General features: G+C 57.1%; 1 protein-coding gene across 1 annotated transcript in view; it reads right to left on the bottom strand.

Annotated features, from left to right (window-relative positions):
• Positions 1 to 9665, bottom strand: part of HIP1 (huntingtin interacting protein 1) — a 50304-nt gene extending 40639 nt beyond the window's left edge. Inside the window, exon 1 of the mRNA XM_086475116.1 lies at positions 9549 to 9665. Coding sequence (XP_086331242.1) covers positions 9549 to 9665 — 117 coding nt within the window. The remainder of the gene's footprint in view (positions 1 to 9548) is intronic.
• Positions 9666 to 19319: the final 9654 nt, after the last annotated feature.

Raw genomic sequence — 19319 nt, forward strand, 5'->3', positions numbered from 1 at the left:
CACGAGGAGCCACCTGAAGACGACGCTTGGTGGATGCAGAAACCACGGCTCAGGAGGAAACGGATGACCACGACGACCACAGACCAGCAAGGGCGAGGGCCAGCACCAGTGTGACCTGCTGCCAAGCCCACTGAGATGCAGCAGTGCTGATCAGTGCTCGCTTCAGTGGACTGCAGAGATCGCATTTAATCCACACCTGGACGAACAGTGACCTTCACCAGTGGCAGGCTGGGGACCTGAGGGCCACATCTCGCTTGTGCAGAAGGTGCAAATCGCTCTTTGCAACCCTACCCAGAGCCTTCCCGTGCCCAGATGCCCGGTTCCACAGGAGCACTGCTTGGTGGGAGCTGTAATCTCAGGACATGCATCACTAGGTCAGGGAGGAGTATCGCTGAGGTCTCAGCACTCACGCCATCACCTCTTTTCTGGGCTTTCAGGAGAAGGAGGGACAATTCCCTGGTGTCCCTTATGTCCTGGCACAAGCACCTTGCAACCCCGCTTGCGTTCACGAAACCCTGTGTTCTTGTTCACCTCCATGTGAACACAATGACTGGAAAACACAATTTTCCAGCCAGCATCTGCTAAATAAAAAAGAAGCAATGCCATGCCCCCTCTTAGAGAGCGCTGAGCTGCTTCCATGGAATAAAAGAGACAAATGGGAACAATAAACAGCAAGTCTCCAGCCCAGCCCTGGCGTGAGAAGCATCTTCTCCCAAAGGGTCCCTTTGTTTGCTGCAACTTGCCTCTTTTCTGCATGGTAAATATTCAACGTGCCCTCCTCGGTGGCAGCACCTCAGCTGCCAGCCCAGCTCTGGCAGCACAGTGGTGCTGGATGAGCGGCTGCACTGTCCCACGCAGGAATCGGGTCACTTGGCAAAGTGGTGCACGTGGCAGAAAGCCAGGAGGTGAACACCAGACCACAGGAGATGCCCCCAAGGAACAGAAACCCAGATGTCAACAGCCTGTGATGGAGCATTTGGGGAAGCAAGACTGAAAGCCCACCCAGGAAGGACACCGGCTGATGCTGTTAAATTGTGATGTATTGCAATCACATCAAGCTGGCTACCAATCAGACCAGGTAAAAACAGCATGTCAAATTATCAAAGTCCTGGAATAAAGTAACCTCAGCTTCAGGAATCTGATTTGCAAGCACGCTTAGCAGATTTTTGTTATTTTACTCAACAGTCAAGAAACAAAGAATCTTCTCCACCTCAAGACTCAAAGGGTGGCAGATCTGGGCAACTCAAGTCCACCTCACAACCCGAGTTTCATGACAAAGCCATAAAAAAAGCCTGGTAACCTCACTGTGAGCTGCATAAAGCTCTGAAGGAGCTCTGGTGCTACCTGATTTCTCAGTAACACAGCTTTTGCATCCAACACACTGATGCTTTTTGTGTTGGTGGGAACAGAGAACGCAACGGTGTCTCCTTGTCCAAGCACCAAAGTGGTCATGGCTGGCTAAAGGCAGGGCAAGAAGGGATCAGCCAGCGTGTGCCAAGCCCTGTGGGAGGGCACAGGCTCCAAGACACAGCTGATGGACATGCCCATCTCAAAGCTGGTGGTGGGGACCGGGACCATCTGGGAGCACCTCTGTGCTGGACTGAAGATGTTGTTGGAAGCCATGGCCAGGGCCACACCCTACAGTAGCCACAAGGCTAAGCCCACCCTCATGGCACAACACCGTGACCACAACCAACCTCCAGCACGTGCTCTCCATCGTCGTGAGACGTGCCAAGCTGCCGACACATCCCACCAAAGAAGGGACCAAAACTCTGCGGTTACAAAAGGCAGCTCTGGGTGCTAAGACACGGTTTTAATCTGAATGAGGGAGGGGCTAGGCTGGACATCGGGAAGAAACGTTGTATGATGAGGGTGGTGAGACACTGGCCCAGAGAAGCTGCGGATGCCCCATCCCTGGAAGTGTTCAAGGCCACATTGGAGGGGACTTGGAGCAACCTGGTCTGGTGGGAGGTGTCCCTGCCCACAGCAGAGGGGTTGGACTGGGTGATCTTTGAAGGTCCCTTCCAACCCAAACCACCCCGTGAGTCCATGACAAAACATTGACGTCTCTACGCGTCTTTGAGCGAGTCACTTCACCTTTTCCCTGTAGCCCAGGGACCACTTACCTCCCACTGTGATTAGCCCGGAACAGCACACAATGTATAATTAGTCCAGCCGTGGGCTGGGACTCGCACATCCGGGCTAAAATACCAGCTGTGCTGCTGGTTTCTGCTGTCACCGGGGGAACAGGCTGTCCCCAGGAAGTTTTCTTACTTGGTGCCTGTGCAAAATAAATCAGCCAAGCTGGTGGCAGAGGTTAGGGCCAGGACCCGGCACCTCCTCCAGCCTTTGTGCTGCTGCGCGACCCCCTGCTTGCTGGCCCTGTGTCCTGACCGTCCCAGCGTGCGTCATCTTTTGGGGGAAACTGGAGAGGGATGAAACCCCTTTAAGGATAACGGGGTTTTAAATTGATTCTCTGTACCCCACGCCAGCACCCAGCCCACCAGGGCTGAGCCACCGGGCTGCCCACAAAGCCGCCTCTCCTGCCTGCCCCAGGGCGTCCCTGGGGCAGTCCTCACCAGCCCTCCCAGCATTGCTTGCTATGTGCTGATTATGGGTTTTTTTAAAACATAATTATCACTATTCTTCATTAAACCCCCACATTTTTAATATTTTTGTTTCTTTTTTAAGTGTCAGGTTTGCCTAAGAACAACCTGCAAAGAGGTGGCAACCTCTGGCTCTAGCCGCTGCCCCTGTTCTTGCTCGGAGTGACAAATCCATCCAATTTTCTGGCGCAGAAATACACGGTCCAAGGAGTTGGGCGACTGTTGAGCTCAGGATCTGTGCCAAGACCGGGGCAGACGCTTTAGCCCACCAGCCAGAAAAGCGAACGGGTTCTGGGGCAATGGAATGAGCACGGGCACAGCATCCGAGTGCCGGGGCTCAGGCCTCAGTGCCCGTGTGCCGGACGGTGCCAGAGCAGGCGATGCTCAGCCTGGCCCTGGGACGCACCCACGGGACAATGCGCTGGGAGCTGCAACAGGCACCTTCTCTCCAGCCTTGGTTTCTCAGTCTTCAGCCAAAATTGTCCCTCCTGCAGCTTCAGCCCCTTCATTTTGGTCCGTCCAGAGGTTTTTTTTTACTCTGGAAAAGCAAAGCTGGGATGAACAGCCCCCCCCCCCCCCCACGACAGGCACCCACACCCTACCCGCCCTCCTCCAACATTTTGCCTCGGCTCAAGGGTCACTGCCAGTGCTGGTGGAGGGGATCACGCTCAGTCCAGAGTCCTCTGATGGGGAATTTGGTAAAAATAATCTGCCTGGCTGGCTGCTTCTCCCGAGCTTTGCAGGAGGATGGAGTGAAACAGGCTGAATTTCAAAGAGCAAGAGCCCCTGTGCTCCTTAGCGCAGGACACCCTTGTCGGTGAGCCCTCTCCTAACTGCGGAGCCGCTGAATTACGCCCACCCCAGCTCACATCATTCATGCCGATCTGTATTTCAAAGATCAGATTTTAAAGAGCCTCTTGAAACCATCAGGGCAGCACGGGCTGAGTGAGGGGCAAAGGGGTTTTTTGGGGCAGCAACGTCCCCCAGCATCCCTGCCTTCCCACTCAGCCTCCGCCACGATTTGGGGCAAGGTGCCCCCTTGTCACTTGGTGGTTCCCATCTGGTGCAGACCCCTGGACTCAGTAGCAGAAGTCCCCCCCGCTTTCAGCCCCAAACCTATTTATCCTCCTGAGGCTCAGTCCCTTCTGGAGTACATCACCACATTAAAAAACTCAGTTATTTCTGCATATATTTAAGAAAAACCCACAAACCCCTCCATCCCAGATTGCACTAAAGAAAAAAGCAGCCCCTAATCTGGTAAAAGACAAACTATTTTCTTTCCCTGGGGATGGAAATAAGTTCCTAAGAGGGACTTGCTGAAAAGAGATGAGATGACTCATTTCTTCATCGCTGAAGCTGTATTCAATCCCAAGTACCTCTAATTCCGATGAAAAGACAGGAGACCTAAAGCATAGGGGTTCACACAGCACAAAGCACAGGAGCTCTCTTTTCCTGGAGATGAAAGAGCCGTGAATTAATCCCCTGTATCACCTACTCCCCCAGGATGGGCTCAGCTGCCTTCAGCCCTCGCTCCCCGCAGCCAGGAGCTATTTTTTTCCTGTTCTTGCTAGTGTCAATATGTTTCTTTAAATATCTTTTCAGAGAGGCTATATATATATAGCCCCACTCTGGTGCTTTGAAAGGAGCCTCATTTCCTGTGTAAGAACTGAAGTTCTTGGCAAAGCTGCCGCCGGCTGCAGCATCTGAACCACAAAAATTGGGTTTTTTTCAGTAGTAAAATGGTATTTCCTCTGTGACTGTGAGTCGTACCAAGCCAGGTCTGGTCTGAAACCAACGGGGCTGCTGTGGACGGGAGATATGGTGCCATATTCCCAATTATGTAAATGATGGGGCAAAGGGATTAGTGCATTAACGGCAGCGGTCGGGCTGCGATGGTGCCCAAAGGTGGCACAGCCCATCGCAGGGACCAGGATGGGCCCAAAGCTGCTTCCAACCTGCATTTGGCTATGAAAAATTCTGGTTCCCACATCAAAAGGATTTACTAACCAACACTGGGGGAGGAAATGAAAAAAAAAAAAAAAGCCCATTTCATTTGACATCACTTTGTGCCTGATATGTCTTCTCTTTTCTTCCACACGGTCTCTACGCGCCTGTTTTTCGAGAGGGCTCCTCCAGCAGCAGAGAGGGAAAGAAAACAGCTTTCCAGCCCCTGTGAAATGGTGGTGGGGTGGCTCACAGCTGCTCAGGACCTTAAAACACCTTTCTGAGGAGATGGCGCATCAGCTGCGTTCAGCTTGCTGCACCTCCCTGCCCACAACGTGCTGCATCTGCCCAGCGGGAAGCCCCGACCTGCAGGGCTGGGAACCCCTCTGCGCCATGGCAGGGACCTCTTGCGACCGGAGCAGTGATGCAGACAGATTAGCAATCACCTTCTTCTGCAAATATGTCTTTCTAGGGTAATTTCTGAGTCATAAATTGCTTTTATTGCTGGTCCAGCAGCAACACACAGTCCTAAGGACCCAGCGTACAAACGCAAGAGAAGCTGGTGGCCATGGGCAACCCAGGCAGTCCACGTTTCTCTTTGCTACTCGGTGACTTCCTCAGAAAAAAAATGCAGTCAAATAAGATAAAGTGCAGATTTTTTAGATTTTCTGAAGGAACTGTAAACAAGAAGTGTCTTCTCCCAACACTCACCACTACGGGGACAGATCACCCTTGGGATTGTCCCCAGTGGACAAGTGCACAAGGACCCTGACAGGGACAAGGCAGCACCATGTCTCCTGGCACCAAGCCCCAGCAGACACGAGCTCTAGGGAACAAGCACAAAACGTCTGTCCCCCTCCACAACCCCAGGCACCATCTCCACTGGTGCTGCATGGATGTCCTCATCACTGGTACCCAGCACCTCCTCCAGATCAGGCAGCCCATGCCACGGCTGGGGCATCAGAGCGACACTCAGGACAGGGGGAAATACAAGAGAGTTCTGTCGTTGCCTTTGCAGCCCAGAGGACAACACACAATCACAATATACTGCTTTCCTTCTGCCTAGAAGCCATAGGGGCAGGAACAAGGACCAGAGCTCAGTGCACGTCCTGCTGGGACTCCAAGGATGCTTTCCCCGTCTCCACTTTCTGGGCACATCTACCCCTCTCCAGTGTTCAGTTTCCCAAAAGAGGGAAAGCGCCGGCGCGGGAGCAGCTGAGCAGAATCGCGCTGGGTCAGGAAGGAGACCTTCCCACACCTTCAGCTTCCCAGGGACCCATCACCTCCACGAGTCTGCAATTCTGCCTGCACTGATGCCGAGCAGCGTTTGGCCTCACTAGCCATATCCCTGCTGGGAATGAGGGGAAATTCCCCACAACAGCCTGAAACACCAAGGAAGCAGCAGCAAAGCCTGACATTCTACCCCGGTGTGCGTCCTCCACACCTCCTTCTGACTCCATTTTCACCCTCAAGACCTTGGCTCATCCAGCTCTTGCTGGTCTTTGCCAAACCAGCCAAGAGAGTCAGTGCAGAACAAGATTCACTCCTTGGCACCATCGTGGTACAGCGACGTCCGCTGTGAACAGACAGGGAGGGAGGCCCAAGGAGGCAAGATCCCAACGCACCAACCTAAACGAGGAGGTCTTCAGACCTCCCCTGCAGAGCTCTGGCACCAGGACATGCTCCTCAACACAACCAGGAGAATTTGCAGGGGCTGCGAACGTCAGACTCAAGTATCACACAAAATACATTTATCTCCATATACAGCACAATTTGCACTTTTGGTGTTTTTTCTCCTCCCTTGGCGACCTTTGCTCTGTCCAAAGATTTATTTTACCAAGGTTGAGGCAATGAGAAGTGGTGAATCACAGCAAGTGAGACACAAGCAAAGGGAGATGGTCATTGCAACACCCATTGCCTCCACGACAGCGATACATCCCGTACGGCTACGCCTCTGCAGGACAGCAGAACTGCAGGATTTGGTGGCCCTGTTGTTCAACTTCCCGTGAAAACCATCAGCGTTGAGGGCAAACGAAAAGGGGAACCCTTGGGCGTGTGTCCAAACCAGGCGGCCCGATCTCTGTGGTTCTCACCCAGCAGCTCGTGCCCAGCAGGCAGCGAGGACACGCGCAGCAGCGCTACGGCAGGGACACCAGCGCGTTTCAGCGTGTCCTCGGGTTTCTCACATTTGCATCGCCAGGAAAACCGAGATCCCTGACCAACCGCGGGAGAAGAAAAGAGGCCACCGAGAAATTTACGCCTCTTTGTCCCCAAGCCAACAGACAGATGTCAGGGTGCAACGGGATGACCACCGTGAAAGCATCCCACCACCAGAGTTTCCCACCACCGTGCGAGTGTCCCACCACCAGAATGTCCCATCCCCACGAGAGCTTCCCACCACCACACCTTCCCTCTACTAGGATGTCCCACCACCACCAGAGCTTCGTAGGGTGCTCTCCTTTTCCCAGGCTGAGCCTCCGACCACACAAATCGGGTGGTGCCAAACCCCAGCAGGTGTTACTCAGGCTCACCAGAGGCCCATTTTGACACACTTTCTGCCTGTTCGGGCTCTTTTACCGCAGAGTAGTCTTCCAGGTGAGCGTGCTGCTGTCACGAGACAGGCAGGTTTGGAGGCGAGGAGGGAATGCAGAAATGCGGGTGAAATCTTAATTTTAACGGCCATTTAAAAGCTTAAACTTTTCTCAATAAAAGTCGCTTTCCAAAAAACCCACCAAAAACCAAAACCCAACCCAAAACACCCCAAACCCACAAAATTTCTATAAAAAACCTCAGAAAGAAGAAGTTTGACAAAAACTGGATGACCAACATGTGGAAGATCTGAGAGGTGCCTGGCAAGTTCCCTAAACTGGAGAGAAAGAGAGAGTTATGCAAAAAAAAAGGAGGAGAAAAAAAAACCCCCAAAAAGGAGCGAGAAAGGAAATTGCACAGAGCTGAACAAGCTGAACACGCAGAAAAATGAAAAGCCAGGCAGGGACTGAGCTCCTAGAAACACACGCTGTGTCATTTGTCTGCAAATCGGACGAGGAAGATTAAATCCCGCTCGTACGGATGTGGCAGGCGGTGGGAGGGCTCACGGTGCTGGGTGCGCTGCTCCTCCAGCTGAGCCCGTCGCCCTCTCCGGGTCTGCCCTTCCCGGGGGAGCAGCGGCTCTTGGGGAGCACGTGGGAGCTCCGGGGATCCCATGGGATTGTTTGCTGACACGAAGGAGCGGGAAGGCAATTGCATGTGCAAACTAGTCCTGGTTCCGCCTTTATATATATATAAATAACTGATTTTTGAGGTAACTCGAGTAAGGAAGGTAGGAAGACTCCCTGTGCACAATCTCGCATCCAACCTTAAACCCTGATGCTTTTCTTTCTGAAAAAAACCCAAAACCCCTCAGAGCTGATCCTTGGTCTTTATTTCCGTTACTGAGCCATCACCCATGTGCCATTCCCACTCTGAACTCACCCAGGTCCTGGTTCCCCCTTGCACTGCTCCCAGAGCAGCCGATCCCGCTGGCCACCACCTCTCCTGCCTCAGTTTCCCTTCCTCTCCCACGGCGGGTCAGGGCGGCACCGCTTCGCCTTAACTTTCCATCCCTGGACACAGTGCAGGGCTGAGCTGTCCCAGCTCCTCCTGCCCTTGTCCATCCCTTTTCACCCTCCCTGTGGCTTGTCCAGGCATCTCCCCCAGCTGCTTCCAAGCACGTCCTTTCCCCAAATTGCCAGCTTTTTCCCCCAAAGCATCCCTGCTGCCCCCCGAGCTCTGCCACCACCTTCCCCTCTGCACAGAACATCGAGCCATCACTTAAAACACGGCTGAAGAGCAAAAAGGCCCCAGACAGACACTCTGGATGCCGCTGAGGAGCAAACTCCGTCTGTTTTTCAACACGTTGGCGCCTCTTCCCAAGAGTCACCCGCAGGGGCAGTCCCTGTCCTGTCCCCTGCCCGTGCCAGGTGTCCCGGGCCGTCACGGGAGGTCTCCAGGGGGTAGCACCCAACGGGCTGACCGATTCCGCTCGCCACGGAGCAGCACCGCGTCCCCTCCAGCCAACGGAGCCAGAGGCTCTCGTGTCCCGAGGGTGGCTCTGAGGAGGGGACGCAAGATGGAGCCCAGGGTGGAGAGGGCACCGGCCTGGGCACGACACCCGGCCAGAGGCCGAACCCCGCCAGCGACACGAGCCAGCTGGTAGGTGCCCCCCTGGCTGGAGACGGGATGCCCCCCACCCCATGACCAAGGCCCCCCGCCAGCGGCCCCAGCTGGGGCAGCCCCTGCGGAGGGGCCCAGGCCGAGCAGCCCGCTGTAGGCCCAGGCCGCCCGGGCGCCGCCGCCGCCATTCTCCTCTGCCCCCCGGCCCACCGGGCTCTGCCTCACCGCCCCGCCCGGGGAAAGGCTCAGCCGCAGCCCGGGGGTCCCAGGCCGGCCAAGGGGGAGCGGCAGGGGGACCCCCATGACCCCATCCTCTGCCCCTCCATGGCCACCCGCCACGCTCCTGGGTGGAGCCAGCCTGGGTGGGCGGAGCCGGCCTGGGTGGGTGGAGCCATCCAGCCCAGCCCCACCCACTCCAGCCATCTCCACTTACCTGTAGCAGCCCCCCCCCCCCCACTGGAGCCAACCCAGCTCCCCCGGGCCGGCCCCGCCCACTCTTGGCAGCCCCGCCCACCCCACTCAAGCCACACCCACCCGCGCAAGCCCCGCCCAGTCGTGCCAACGCCAGTCTACTGGCCAATCTAATAGCCCCGCCCCCCTCCGCAGCTCACCTAGGCTGACTCCGCCCACCAGCACAAGCCCCGCCCATTCGGAATATCCCCGCCCACACGGGCCGGCCCCGCCCTACTGAACCAACTCCAGCTACTTAAAGGGCTCCACCCCTCCGGCCGGCCCCGCCCCGCTCCGCGCCGGCCCCGCCCCCTCGGGCGGCACTCCACCTCCCCCCCCCCGCCTCGGTCGGCATCCCTCACCGGGCCGGCCCCGCCCTGCGGCCCCGCCCCGTACCTGGGCACGCTCGAAGCTCTCCCGCTCCGCCTCCAGGCCGCCGCCGCCCGCCCGCCGGCTCAGCACCTTGGGCAGCGGGTTGGACACCTGCTTCATGGAGCTGCTCACGCGGTCCATGGCCCCGCCGCGCCCGCCGCCGCTCCGGCCCCGCCGCGCCGCGCCCTCGCCACCGCTCCGCTCCGGCGCCGCCGCTGGCCGGACCCCCGCGCCATTGGCTCGCCCTCCTGCCACTCACGCGTGGGCACGCCCCCCAACGGCACTGCCTCCACCCTGGCGGCTCCGCCCCCCCCGTCCCGCCCCTTCGCTCTCATTAGCCTCCCTCTCTGCCACTCGGGAGGAGCCCCCCGGCAAGGCCAGCCCCGAGCCGGCTCAGGAGGCCAGCTCATGTGACCGCCGCCAAGCTCACCGGTCTGGCCGGACGCCACTCAACGCCAGCTCCCGCCCTTACGCGAGAGTCCCGCCCTCTGTCCCGCCTTCAGGGACCCTCGTCTTAGCACCGCCCGCCTCAGCTCTGCCGTCACGCCCCCCGTGTCATCGCCCTGTGATGATTGGCCTCCGCGCCTGCCGCTCATACCTCGCTTGCCCCTCCCAGCGCCTCTCCTGTGGGCGGCGTGGCGCCCCCTGGCGGCGATGGGCGGGGCCGCGGAGGGTCGGGGCCGGGGCCGGGGCCGGGGCCGGGTTGCGAGGCCGCTCGGACCCTGATGGCGGCCGGGAAGGGCTCTGCGGTGCCCGGCCCAGCCCCGGGGCTCAGCGAGCCCCTCAGGGCTCGGGGGACCCGGTACCAGAGGGCTCTGAGCTGCGGCCGCAGTCGGCCCGTGTGGGCAGGCCCGGGGCGGGGGGGGCGGGGGGGTCCCACAGGCCCAGGCGTGCGGCCTGCACATCTCCCGCTGCGCTGAGGCCCTGCCCTGGGCTCCCGAGCTGGCCCAGCCCCACAGCGGGAGGGAACATCTGCTTGGCCCCCTCAGCGTGGCCCAAAACAGGCCGCGGGGGAGCACGGAGACAGGCGGCTCCGCCAGCTTCCCGGGGGGCTGGTTTATGGGGAGCCCTGGGTGTGCGGGGTCTCCTGCACGTTGCCTCCCTCCCCTCCTCTCAGTCCCAGGCTTAGATCAGCTCCTCTGAGCGCTGGGCGGTGGCTGGGTTGAGCGGCGCTCCCGGTATCCCGCTGAGCAGCGTTTGTCCGGCTTCGTTGAGCGTCTGGGATGGATTCGGGGCTTCACAGGCCTGCTTGGGGCCAGGGAGGAGGTGGGGAGAAGGCGTCAGCGTGGACAGGGTGACCAGCAGCCTGCAGGGAGGTTGTGGGGGCCTTTGCCTTTCGTGTCATCCAAGCTGTGGATGGGGAGCGCTGGAGAAGTGTGTAGTTTGGGCAAGAGGCAGCTGCAGGCACAACTGGCAGAGCAGAGCAAGGTCATTTCTCTGGTAGCATTGGCAGAGTGGTAAAAAATAAGGTTAAGAGATGTCTGAAAAACAAGAAAAGAGACGTGGGAGAAGGCTTTTGCTTCCCTTGAACAGCTGGCTGAGATGCTCTTTGGCATAACCTGATCCAGGCTCATGTCTCTGGTCCCTGCACTCATTTGAGACTTGTGCTGGGGCCTGATCTTTGCCTTCCCTCAACTCGGCAAATTGCTGGACTGTAGCCAACTCCTGTGGGTTTGACCAGGAACCCCATCCCACTCTGGAGGTGAATTTCCCACCGGGACCTTTGCCAGAACTTGAACATTTCTGCAAAGAAGTATTTTTGCAAAAAAGACTGAAAACTCCCTCAGGCTGCTCCCCGGTTCATCCCCAACGATGGCAAAGGGGGCTGTGCTGGGGTCGTGCCAGCTGGGTTCCTGGATCCTTAAAAGCAGGGCGCCCAAAAATCAGTGTCTTTGCTTCAGGTGGGGAGTAGCTGTGCAAACCCATCCTGTCTGCTGCTGCTGGGGGTGGGGAGGATGGGGCAGGCTGGAAACAACTGGTTAGGATGTGGGTTATCAGGAGCTCTTGTGCAAGCAGTTCTCCCCGCGTAACTTACTTTTGTGGCTTATTTTTCAGCTGAAACAATTTCCACACGAGCACCCTCCTGTAGCTGCCCCAGTGGGATGTGTGAACAGGCTGTTTGCATGACAGACCTTACCCGTCTCGGTGCCTTCGGTATCAGATTCACAGCTGATGGGAAATGGCCTACACTGTGCAGCAAGGCCACCTCCGCCCACCCCAGCTTGTCTCGACTCCCTGTCTGCCTTCTCTCTAATGCACTTGCTGGAAACCTGCCTCCTTCCTTGGGGCTGGTCCCAGAGGAGGTTTAATGGGTTTAATTCAGCCGCTCTTGCAGCGAGGTGATTAATAATTGAAGAAATGAAGTCATTGCCAAATAGAGATGAAGGAAAGAAAGAACAGGAGAGGGCATTTGGCAAAGGACAGCGAGGTCCTTGTGGTCTGCCTACCTCTCCCACCCCTCTGCCTGGCTGAGAGCATCCTGCTCCTGCATGACCTGGAGCGGGGAGGGCTGGACCTCGACTCCAAGGCAAGGGACCGTGAGGCTGAGACCTGTGTTAGCTGCTCCCTCTGACTGAAGAGCAGAGTTACATCCTTGGCCAGGGCCGAGGACTGATTTTGGGACCTGGGCTGGACAACTGGGAGACTCCTGCCTGGGCAGGAGCAGAGGAAGGTGGCTGGATGTGGGCCAGAACGGGCTGTTTCTACCGGCTGCTCCTGCCTCCTCCAAAACAGGGGCTGTAACTGGATGGAGCTGGGATCCAGCCCGCAGGCAGCTGGTCAGACCACACTGGGCTGGCCCAATCCACCCAGTGGCTCTGCTGGATTGTGCTTCGGGGCTCTGGCCCAGGCTCAGCTGCTCTGCAGGGATTTGGGGGGACTCCCTTCTGGTGGGACCATGCGCTTCATTTTTAGGCTGCTCTGCGGGGATTTGGGGGGGGGAGGGGGGCTGCTCTCTGATGCCTTGTTTTTAGGCAGGTTGCGAGATGCTCTGGAAGTGGGGAAGCCACAGGGCTGTTCCTGTGTGGGGTCTGTTCCTCTGCCTCAGGTTTCATGGGGAGATGATGGAGAAGGACTAGCAAGCAGGGCGGAGGAAACGTGGGTTGGGCACCACACCTCTCACCCAGCAGGTCCTTTTCGGAAGCCGTGGCTGGTTTTCGCCTGCTTGGTTGCTCTGTGCTCCTGTTCCTCCTGTCCAAGAGGCTGGACTGCAGCCTGGAGGCAAAGGGTGATTGGAGAGCCTGTCATGGGGGTGTCTGGCCCGTGCAGGGACAGAAACCGGCTTCCCCAGTGCCACCCACCCCAGTGCAGCTGCTTTCACATGTCTGGGACGGGACACCTCGGGCTGTGGAGCACAGTCACCTTCCTTGCTTTCGGTAGCTACCTGGGTTGTCTGCACCCGAGTATCTTCGGCAGGATGGAGACCCCAGGTCTGGTGTCTGCTGCGACATGGAGAGGGTGGTGTGTCCCCTCTCTTCTTCTTCCCTTCAGGCAGCCTAGTGCTCAGCAGCGTGTGACACCCATCAAGCACTGGCTCAGGCTGGGCAGGGGGGGACCAGAGCTGGTCCTTCCCGTTTCAGGGCTCCACAGGGCAGCCTCCTCTTGCTACTCACATGCTCCCAGGCTCCCACCCAGAACAGCCCTACAGGGGGCTGCTCCCTCACCGCCAGGGCATTGCTCCTCCACTTGATCTCGACCTGAAGGACCCGCAAGCAAGTGGGAAGAAGAAGTGGCAGGAAAGGGGCCAGAAGGGACTGCAGGGGCTGCAGGCCCGGAGCAGGGTTTTAAGTTTGCTCTTTTCCTGGGGGCTAAGAGCTAGAGGCTCTCTCTCCAACCCCCCTCCTCAGCCAGAGCCGGGAGAGTCCCAGGGTGCTGCTGCAACCCTCTTCACCCTCCCTTGGCCTGGCCCAGGCTCAGGGAGAGCACAGATCCCCCTTGTTTCAGCAAGAAAATAGAGGCACAGAGAGCACCACAGTCCTTCCTCTGTTCGCCAGCTGGCTGTGCCGGAGCGGGCGGGCACAGCACTCTGTGCAAAGATCCTGCTCTCCTTTCCCCCCCCCCCCCCCGCCCCGCGGAGGTGAGCTCCCAAATGGACCCCCTTCAGTCACCCCCAATCTCCTGAGCCCACCGGCACGGGTGAGCCATCCCTGGAGGGCACGTCTTCTGCAAAGCCACGCGGCGGGGGGAGGCAGGGGCCGTGACAAGCCTTCCACAAATGCAGTCCTGCAACCACAAATGCCACCCTGCCCTGGTGACAGGGCTGTTTGCTCAGGCTCTGGGACAAAAATATCTGATGAGCCAAAGTGCCCACCCAGGGCAGGGTCTCGGGTGCAGCTTGGTGGCCCAGACCCAGGAGAAGGGTCCCTGGTAGAGCAAAGACCACCCAGGGCAGCACAGGGCACCAGGAGGAGCCTGTGTGTGGGGGGTTAATCTTTTTGATCCCGTTTTTTGAATACTTTGGGCAAACCAGATGCTGCTGCTAAATCCTTGGCTGCTCGCGCTGTCAAAGAGCCCCTGGGCTGCTCTGTGGGGCGGCGAGCAGCAAAGGGAAGGGACAGTCCTGGTGCAGGAGGGCCGGCTCCCAGCTGAGGCAGAGCAGCCACTTGACAGGGGACAGGGAGAGGGTCTTGGAGAGGACTGCTTAGCTAAGGAGCGTGAGGGTCCGTAGGGCCCTCACCTCTGTCCTGGGCAAGGTGTCCTTCTTGCCCAGCTTTCACAAGAAGGGATGTAACCCCAAAACATCACCAGGTGTGTTCTCTGCACTGAAGCCTCAGGCGCTGCCTCCACTTGCCCAAGAATGTGGTTTCCACCTGGATCTACAGGAGAGGACCTGAACCCAACGTTGGGCTGCAGAGGTGGCTGCCCAGGTGAGAAACTTGCTGAGGAGCAGGGCCTGGAGGTGGGAAGTGTTTGCCATCTGCTGGAGAGCTTCCCCATTGCAAGGGCAGCAGGTCCAGCTGGAGCGTTGCACTGGGCCCCACCACGCAACCCTGGGGGTGACCACCTCACCAGGAGCAGCTGGTGGGCGAGGCTGGTTTTTCCCAAGGGAGGACATGGCAAACCTCCTTTGCTTCTGCGTGGTGAGACAGCCTTTGGCTGCCAGAACATGATCACTGAGAAAAGGTCGAGAACAGGTCTTCTACGTATGTCTTGGGGTGTGCAGGGCTGTGGGCAGGAGCCCTGTGCTTGTTGCGGAAGAGCGTGGGTGGTGAATGAGGCAGGGGCTGCAGGAAGGCATGGGCTGGAGATCTGGAGAGCCAGTCTATCCCTCTCTTCCCTTTATGATATGGGCATAACCCAACATTCACCAGTGCTCTTGGGGAGAATTGCCTTCATTTCCTAGATTCCTGAAACCTTAACGGGCTGACTTGCGGGCGTCACGGGTACCTCCAGCTGAAGACGACAGGAGGCAGACTTTCCAAGCACACGTAATGCCAAGTGCTCAGAAGTGTCAGGCCCCTGGGTGTCTGAAAGCTGGCACCCAAATGGTTTTGCTTTTAGTTCCTCTGAACCTCCTCTGGCATAGCTAAAACCGCCACGCAGCGCTGGAGCTGCTGGGCAAACCCTGCTCAGCTCCGGCCAGGTTGGTCCTCGGTGCCAAGGGCATCTTCAGGGAAACAAGGTGTGGCTGTAATTTGGCAAAAGCAGCCTGTGTCTGTCCTTGGAAGTACTACCCAAGTTCTGTGAGGGCCAATCCTGACACAGGAGCTGGCCACCTCGCGCTTTTCAGGCTCTTGGTCCAAAAGCAAGGCTTTTGTAGGTGCCCCAAATTTGTCTTGGCAAATTGCACGAGCTGCAGCAATGTATTTCTGTCTTGCTGTGTGCTTAGAAACGCTTGGTGTCTTTCTGCTGACATTTACCAAAAATACTCGTCTGAAGGCATATCCTGACATAGAAACTTCAGTCCAAGGATCTCAATGCGATTTTACAAGCTACACTATAGATCTTACAGTCCTGTAGGACCGGCTGTCCTGGGGTGAACAGTCCCCAGAGGATGTAGACGAAGGGGCTGTCTAGCCCGGCCTTAATATGTCCAGATGTGGCCACAGCAGACCCCTCGAAGAGGAAAGCAAACATTTGTGCTGCCTCCCTTGAGTTCCAGCCTCCAACCATTCTCATTTTACAAATCTTCTTAAGCTTGTCGCTTTGGAACCCAAGCCCTGAGTCAGAGACATGAAAATTTCCTCGCAGTCACCACGTCCCTTGGCAAGGAGCTCCTCGTACGAAGAGCTGCTTCCTCCTGCTCGTTTTGAACCTGGCACTTGCCAGCTTCATGTGATGGCCCATCCTTCTTGCTCTGGGAGAGACAGTGAATAATTGCTATTTGTCCCTCTTTCTAGGCCGCTCATCGTTTTGCAGACTTCAATTCCCATGCTGGGAAGTCTCAATCCCTCTGGATAACAACTCTTCTCATCTGAGATCTTGCTTCTCTGTCTTGGAGCCATGCCACACTGCGGTCGCTGACTTCCCCCAGTCGTTCTTTTTCTGTTTCCAGCTGATTTGCTCCCAGTTAAAAACCAGAGTTTCCCACATTAGTGATCTGGCAGCTCCCAGGGGCTTTGTGATAACGGGATCGCCCAGACACGACTCCAGCCTAGGAGTTGGTGTGGTTGAGCAGGCTGCATTCAGGGCTAAGAAAAGACTTCCTCCTGCATCCCAAATCTGTTCCGGTGGTGGATCCAAAGATACCATGTGTGGTTTCTATCGAAAGCTGAAACACACCATAAGGCAGAGGGTTTTACAGACTCCATAAATAGCTACTATTTAGGATGTATGATATGGAGGAGGTTTTAGAAATCAAAATATTTAGAGATTTGCATTATTTGTCTTGGCAGGAAGGAGCAGCCAAGACTGAAATACAAAATCTTCCTTCAAGGAAGGAACAGAGTTGAGGAAAACAGTGAATAGGAGGAATAACAGAGGTGTCAAAACCTCCAAAAATTCCTTTTGCGATGAATGGAAGCAGGAAACACAGCCTGGTATATCTGAAAGGAGAGAGCGTTCATTGAAACTGCCTAGGCACATTTATATTCCTGATAGAAAACATTGATTTTTCAGAATGAATCTTGACGTTTCCATCAAACCCATATTTGAATATTTGCAAGAACATCCAGAACATTCAGCTAAAAGCAGCTCCAAGCTGGGCTGTGTTGGTGGGAGCTGCATCAGCGAGGATGTCTCCAGCTCATTCCCCAGCCTGTTCTCCTCCTCTCCGTTTTATTCTAGTCCCTGGGTGGAGATGTGTAACAGGAATGTTGAAGGTTGGTCTGAATGGGCAAGGTGTGCAAGGGCTGGGTCTGAATGCGCTGGTAGAAAGGGCAGGAGCAGGAAGGTGGCACCTAGGTTAGCAGGTCTTCAGTGCACCACGATCATCTCGTCTCATCTCAATCTGATCTCCGTCTCGTCTCCTATCTCCCTGTGGTTTCCCAGTCTGCCACTCGATCAGATCTGTCTCCAAGCCTGTTTTGAGCACCCCCAGCCTCAACCTGCCGTCTGTTGCCTCAGGCAGGGGCGTCAGTCTTGGTCTGTTATCTTGAGCATATCAAGCTGTCGTGTGTCTCTTCTCTCAGGCAGCCCGTCCATCAGTCAGGCACGGCCAGCCCCATGGGGATGGGGGTGTGCAAGGGGGCCTGCACGGTCCAGGCAGCTCCTGCCCATACACCCCGCTGCCTGCCTGCGAGCCCAGCTTCACCTATACCTTCCCCAGCATCTCGGGGCAGCAATTGTGGAAAAAGGGTGCCAAGAGCTCCCAGAGGTGGGGTAAGCGTGGGTGCAGGGTGAGGGGAGTCACTCATGGGTGGGCTGGAGGTGCAGCATGGCTGGATTGGGCATGGGGACGGAGGGGATTGCAGTGTCTCTGCTCCAGGCGGTCTGGGAGCCCAGACGGACACACGTGGCGGGAAGAGCTGGAACAGGGAGGCAGACGGAGCGCAGGAGTGCTGTGGATTTGGGATCGTGGCTCGGCACGCGCCTTCCTTCCAGGCTGACGCTGCTCAGGCTCCCTGCTAGGTTCAGCTAGATGCTTCAGCAGCTCCTGGCCGCTCAAGGGGTGGACCAGCAGCAGGCTGACATCTTCCCAGCCCCCTTCTAGGAGGGGTGGAGTGTGGGGGTGAGTGGATCCAGCCCAGGACATTGGTGGTGAGACTTCATGGCCCTGGAGGTGCAAGGTTTCATCCTAGCTTCTGAGCGGGCTCTGGAGCACAGGACAAGGGGGATTATGGAGCAGGCAGGATCCCAGGTGAATCCCGAGATCCTCAGCTGTTCAGAGCGGGATACTGCAAGTCCTTCTCCACCACAGGCAAGTAAAGGCTCAGCCTTTATGGGGGCTGTCTTGATTCACTCTCGCTCTGGGAGGTTAACCCCTCAGCACGATCTGGGATGGCAGCAACCCCATCAAGGGGGAAAGAGAGATGCAGAGAATGGATGTGCCAAGGCCTTCAGTGCTGCAAAGGCAAAGCTGGGGACTGAGCTACCGTGGCTGCAGAGGAACCGTGGGTTACGGGCTGAACGGAGGCTGTGCGATGGGAGATGCCTGTCCCTGCTAAGGAGGTGTCCTTCCCAAAGCTCCACTGGCCTGGGGTCCCAGGGCTCTGGGGGGAAGACCCTCCCCAGCTGCCTGCTCTTCAGGCTTGTACAGGCTCCCTGCCTCCACGGCAGCGAGGCACCCGCGTGTGCTCTCACCCTGGCTCAGTTTTGCTCAGGCGTAGTAGTAACACAGTGGTTTGGTGAAACAAAAGGCTCTGCGTAAAACAAACCCTGCAATGCCGCCTAGCCCACGCTCCCTGACAAGTCTGGCTCACTTTTTCCAAGAGTTCAGTCCCACTGAGATGTGATCGTGGTGTGCATCATGCCCTGGAGCACTTGGGACCCCCAGGCCTGGAATCAGCTCTCCTTCAGCCAGTCCAGGAAAACTTCATTTCCCTTCTGGTTCCTCCCCGGGTTCCTACAAGGCCACCGCTTTGGGCAGTGGTTTCTTTTTTTGGTAATCATCTTCCTCTGTAGAGGAGCAAGATCCCTTTCTTCACTGAACTGTCACGAAAGACAGCCCGCTCGTGTGGCCTTCCCACTGCGTGGCTGTGATTGTCCAGCGCCTGGACACGTTCACCAGCACCGTGAAGACCTTGCTCTTCCTCCGCTCTCCTGGGGCTCCGTCCAAAGCCTTTGCCTGGAAGTCGGCAGAGCCCTTCTGCAGGGATGTAGCATTTCCCCTGCCAGCGCAGTGACACCATTTCTGTCCCAAACAATATCAGCTAAACCGGCAAATCTCTTCTGCATGCGTCCGTGGCTGCTGGGGCAGTGACGAAGCAGTATCAGGAGGGTGTCGATTCTCCACTGCTGGAACCAAATGATCATCTAAGCCAACTCTGCTGTGCCAACGTGGTCGTGAGCTTCTGAAGCACTTTGTAAAGTTCAATGGCTGAGTCTCGTGTCCGTGGATAACGTAGTGCTGTTTTAGCTGTCGCTGGTATTTGTGAAACTGCGATGTAGCGACAGAACCAGTTTCCTAATGACTCGCTGCAAGTGGTGGTGAAGGACAGAAGAGAAACCCGGAGCTGGGGTGGCACTGTGCTCTGCACGCTTGCATACTGGTGGCCTTCTGGGTGCCGTGGAGAAAGCCCCTGTCTCCTTAGGGCAGTGCTGGAAGCGGGGCAGGGCATGGCTGCTCTGTGCCTCGCCGACCCGCAGTGTGGACAGCCGGGGGAGGGCTGCCTGACTCACGGACCCTTCCTGCCCCAGTCGCTGTGGGAGAAGTGAAATGTGCCCAGTTTGTCTGTGATGCAGATATTCTGGGAAACG

This window comes from Leptosomus discolor, chromosome 18 (assembly GCF_034619465.1).
Source record: "Leptosomus discolor isolate bLepDis1 chromosome 18, bLepDis1.hap2, whole genome shotgun sequence".
Taxonomy (NCBI): domain Eukaryota; kingdom Metazoa; phylum Chordata; class Aves; order Leptosomiformes; family Leptosomidae; genus Leptosomus; species Leptosomus discolor.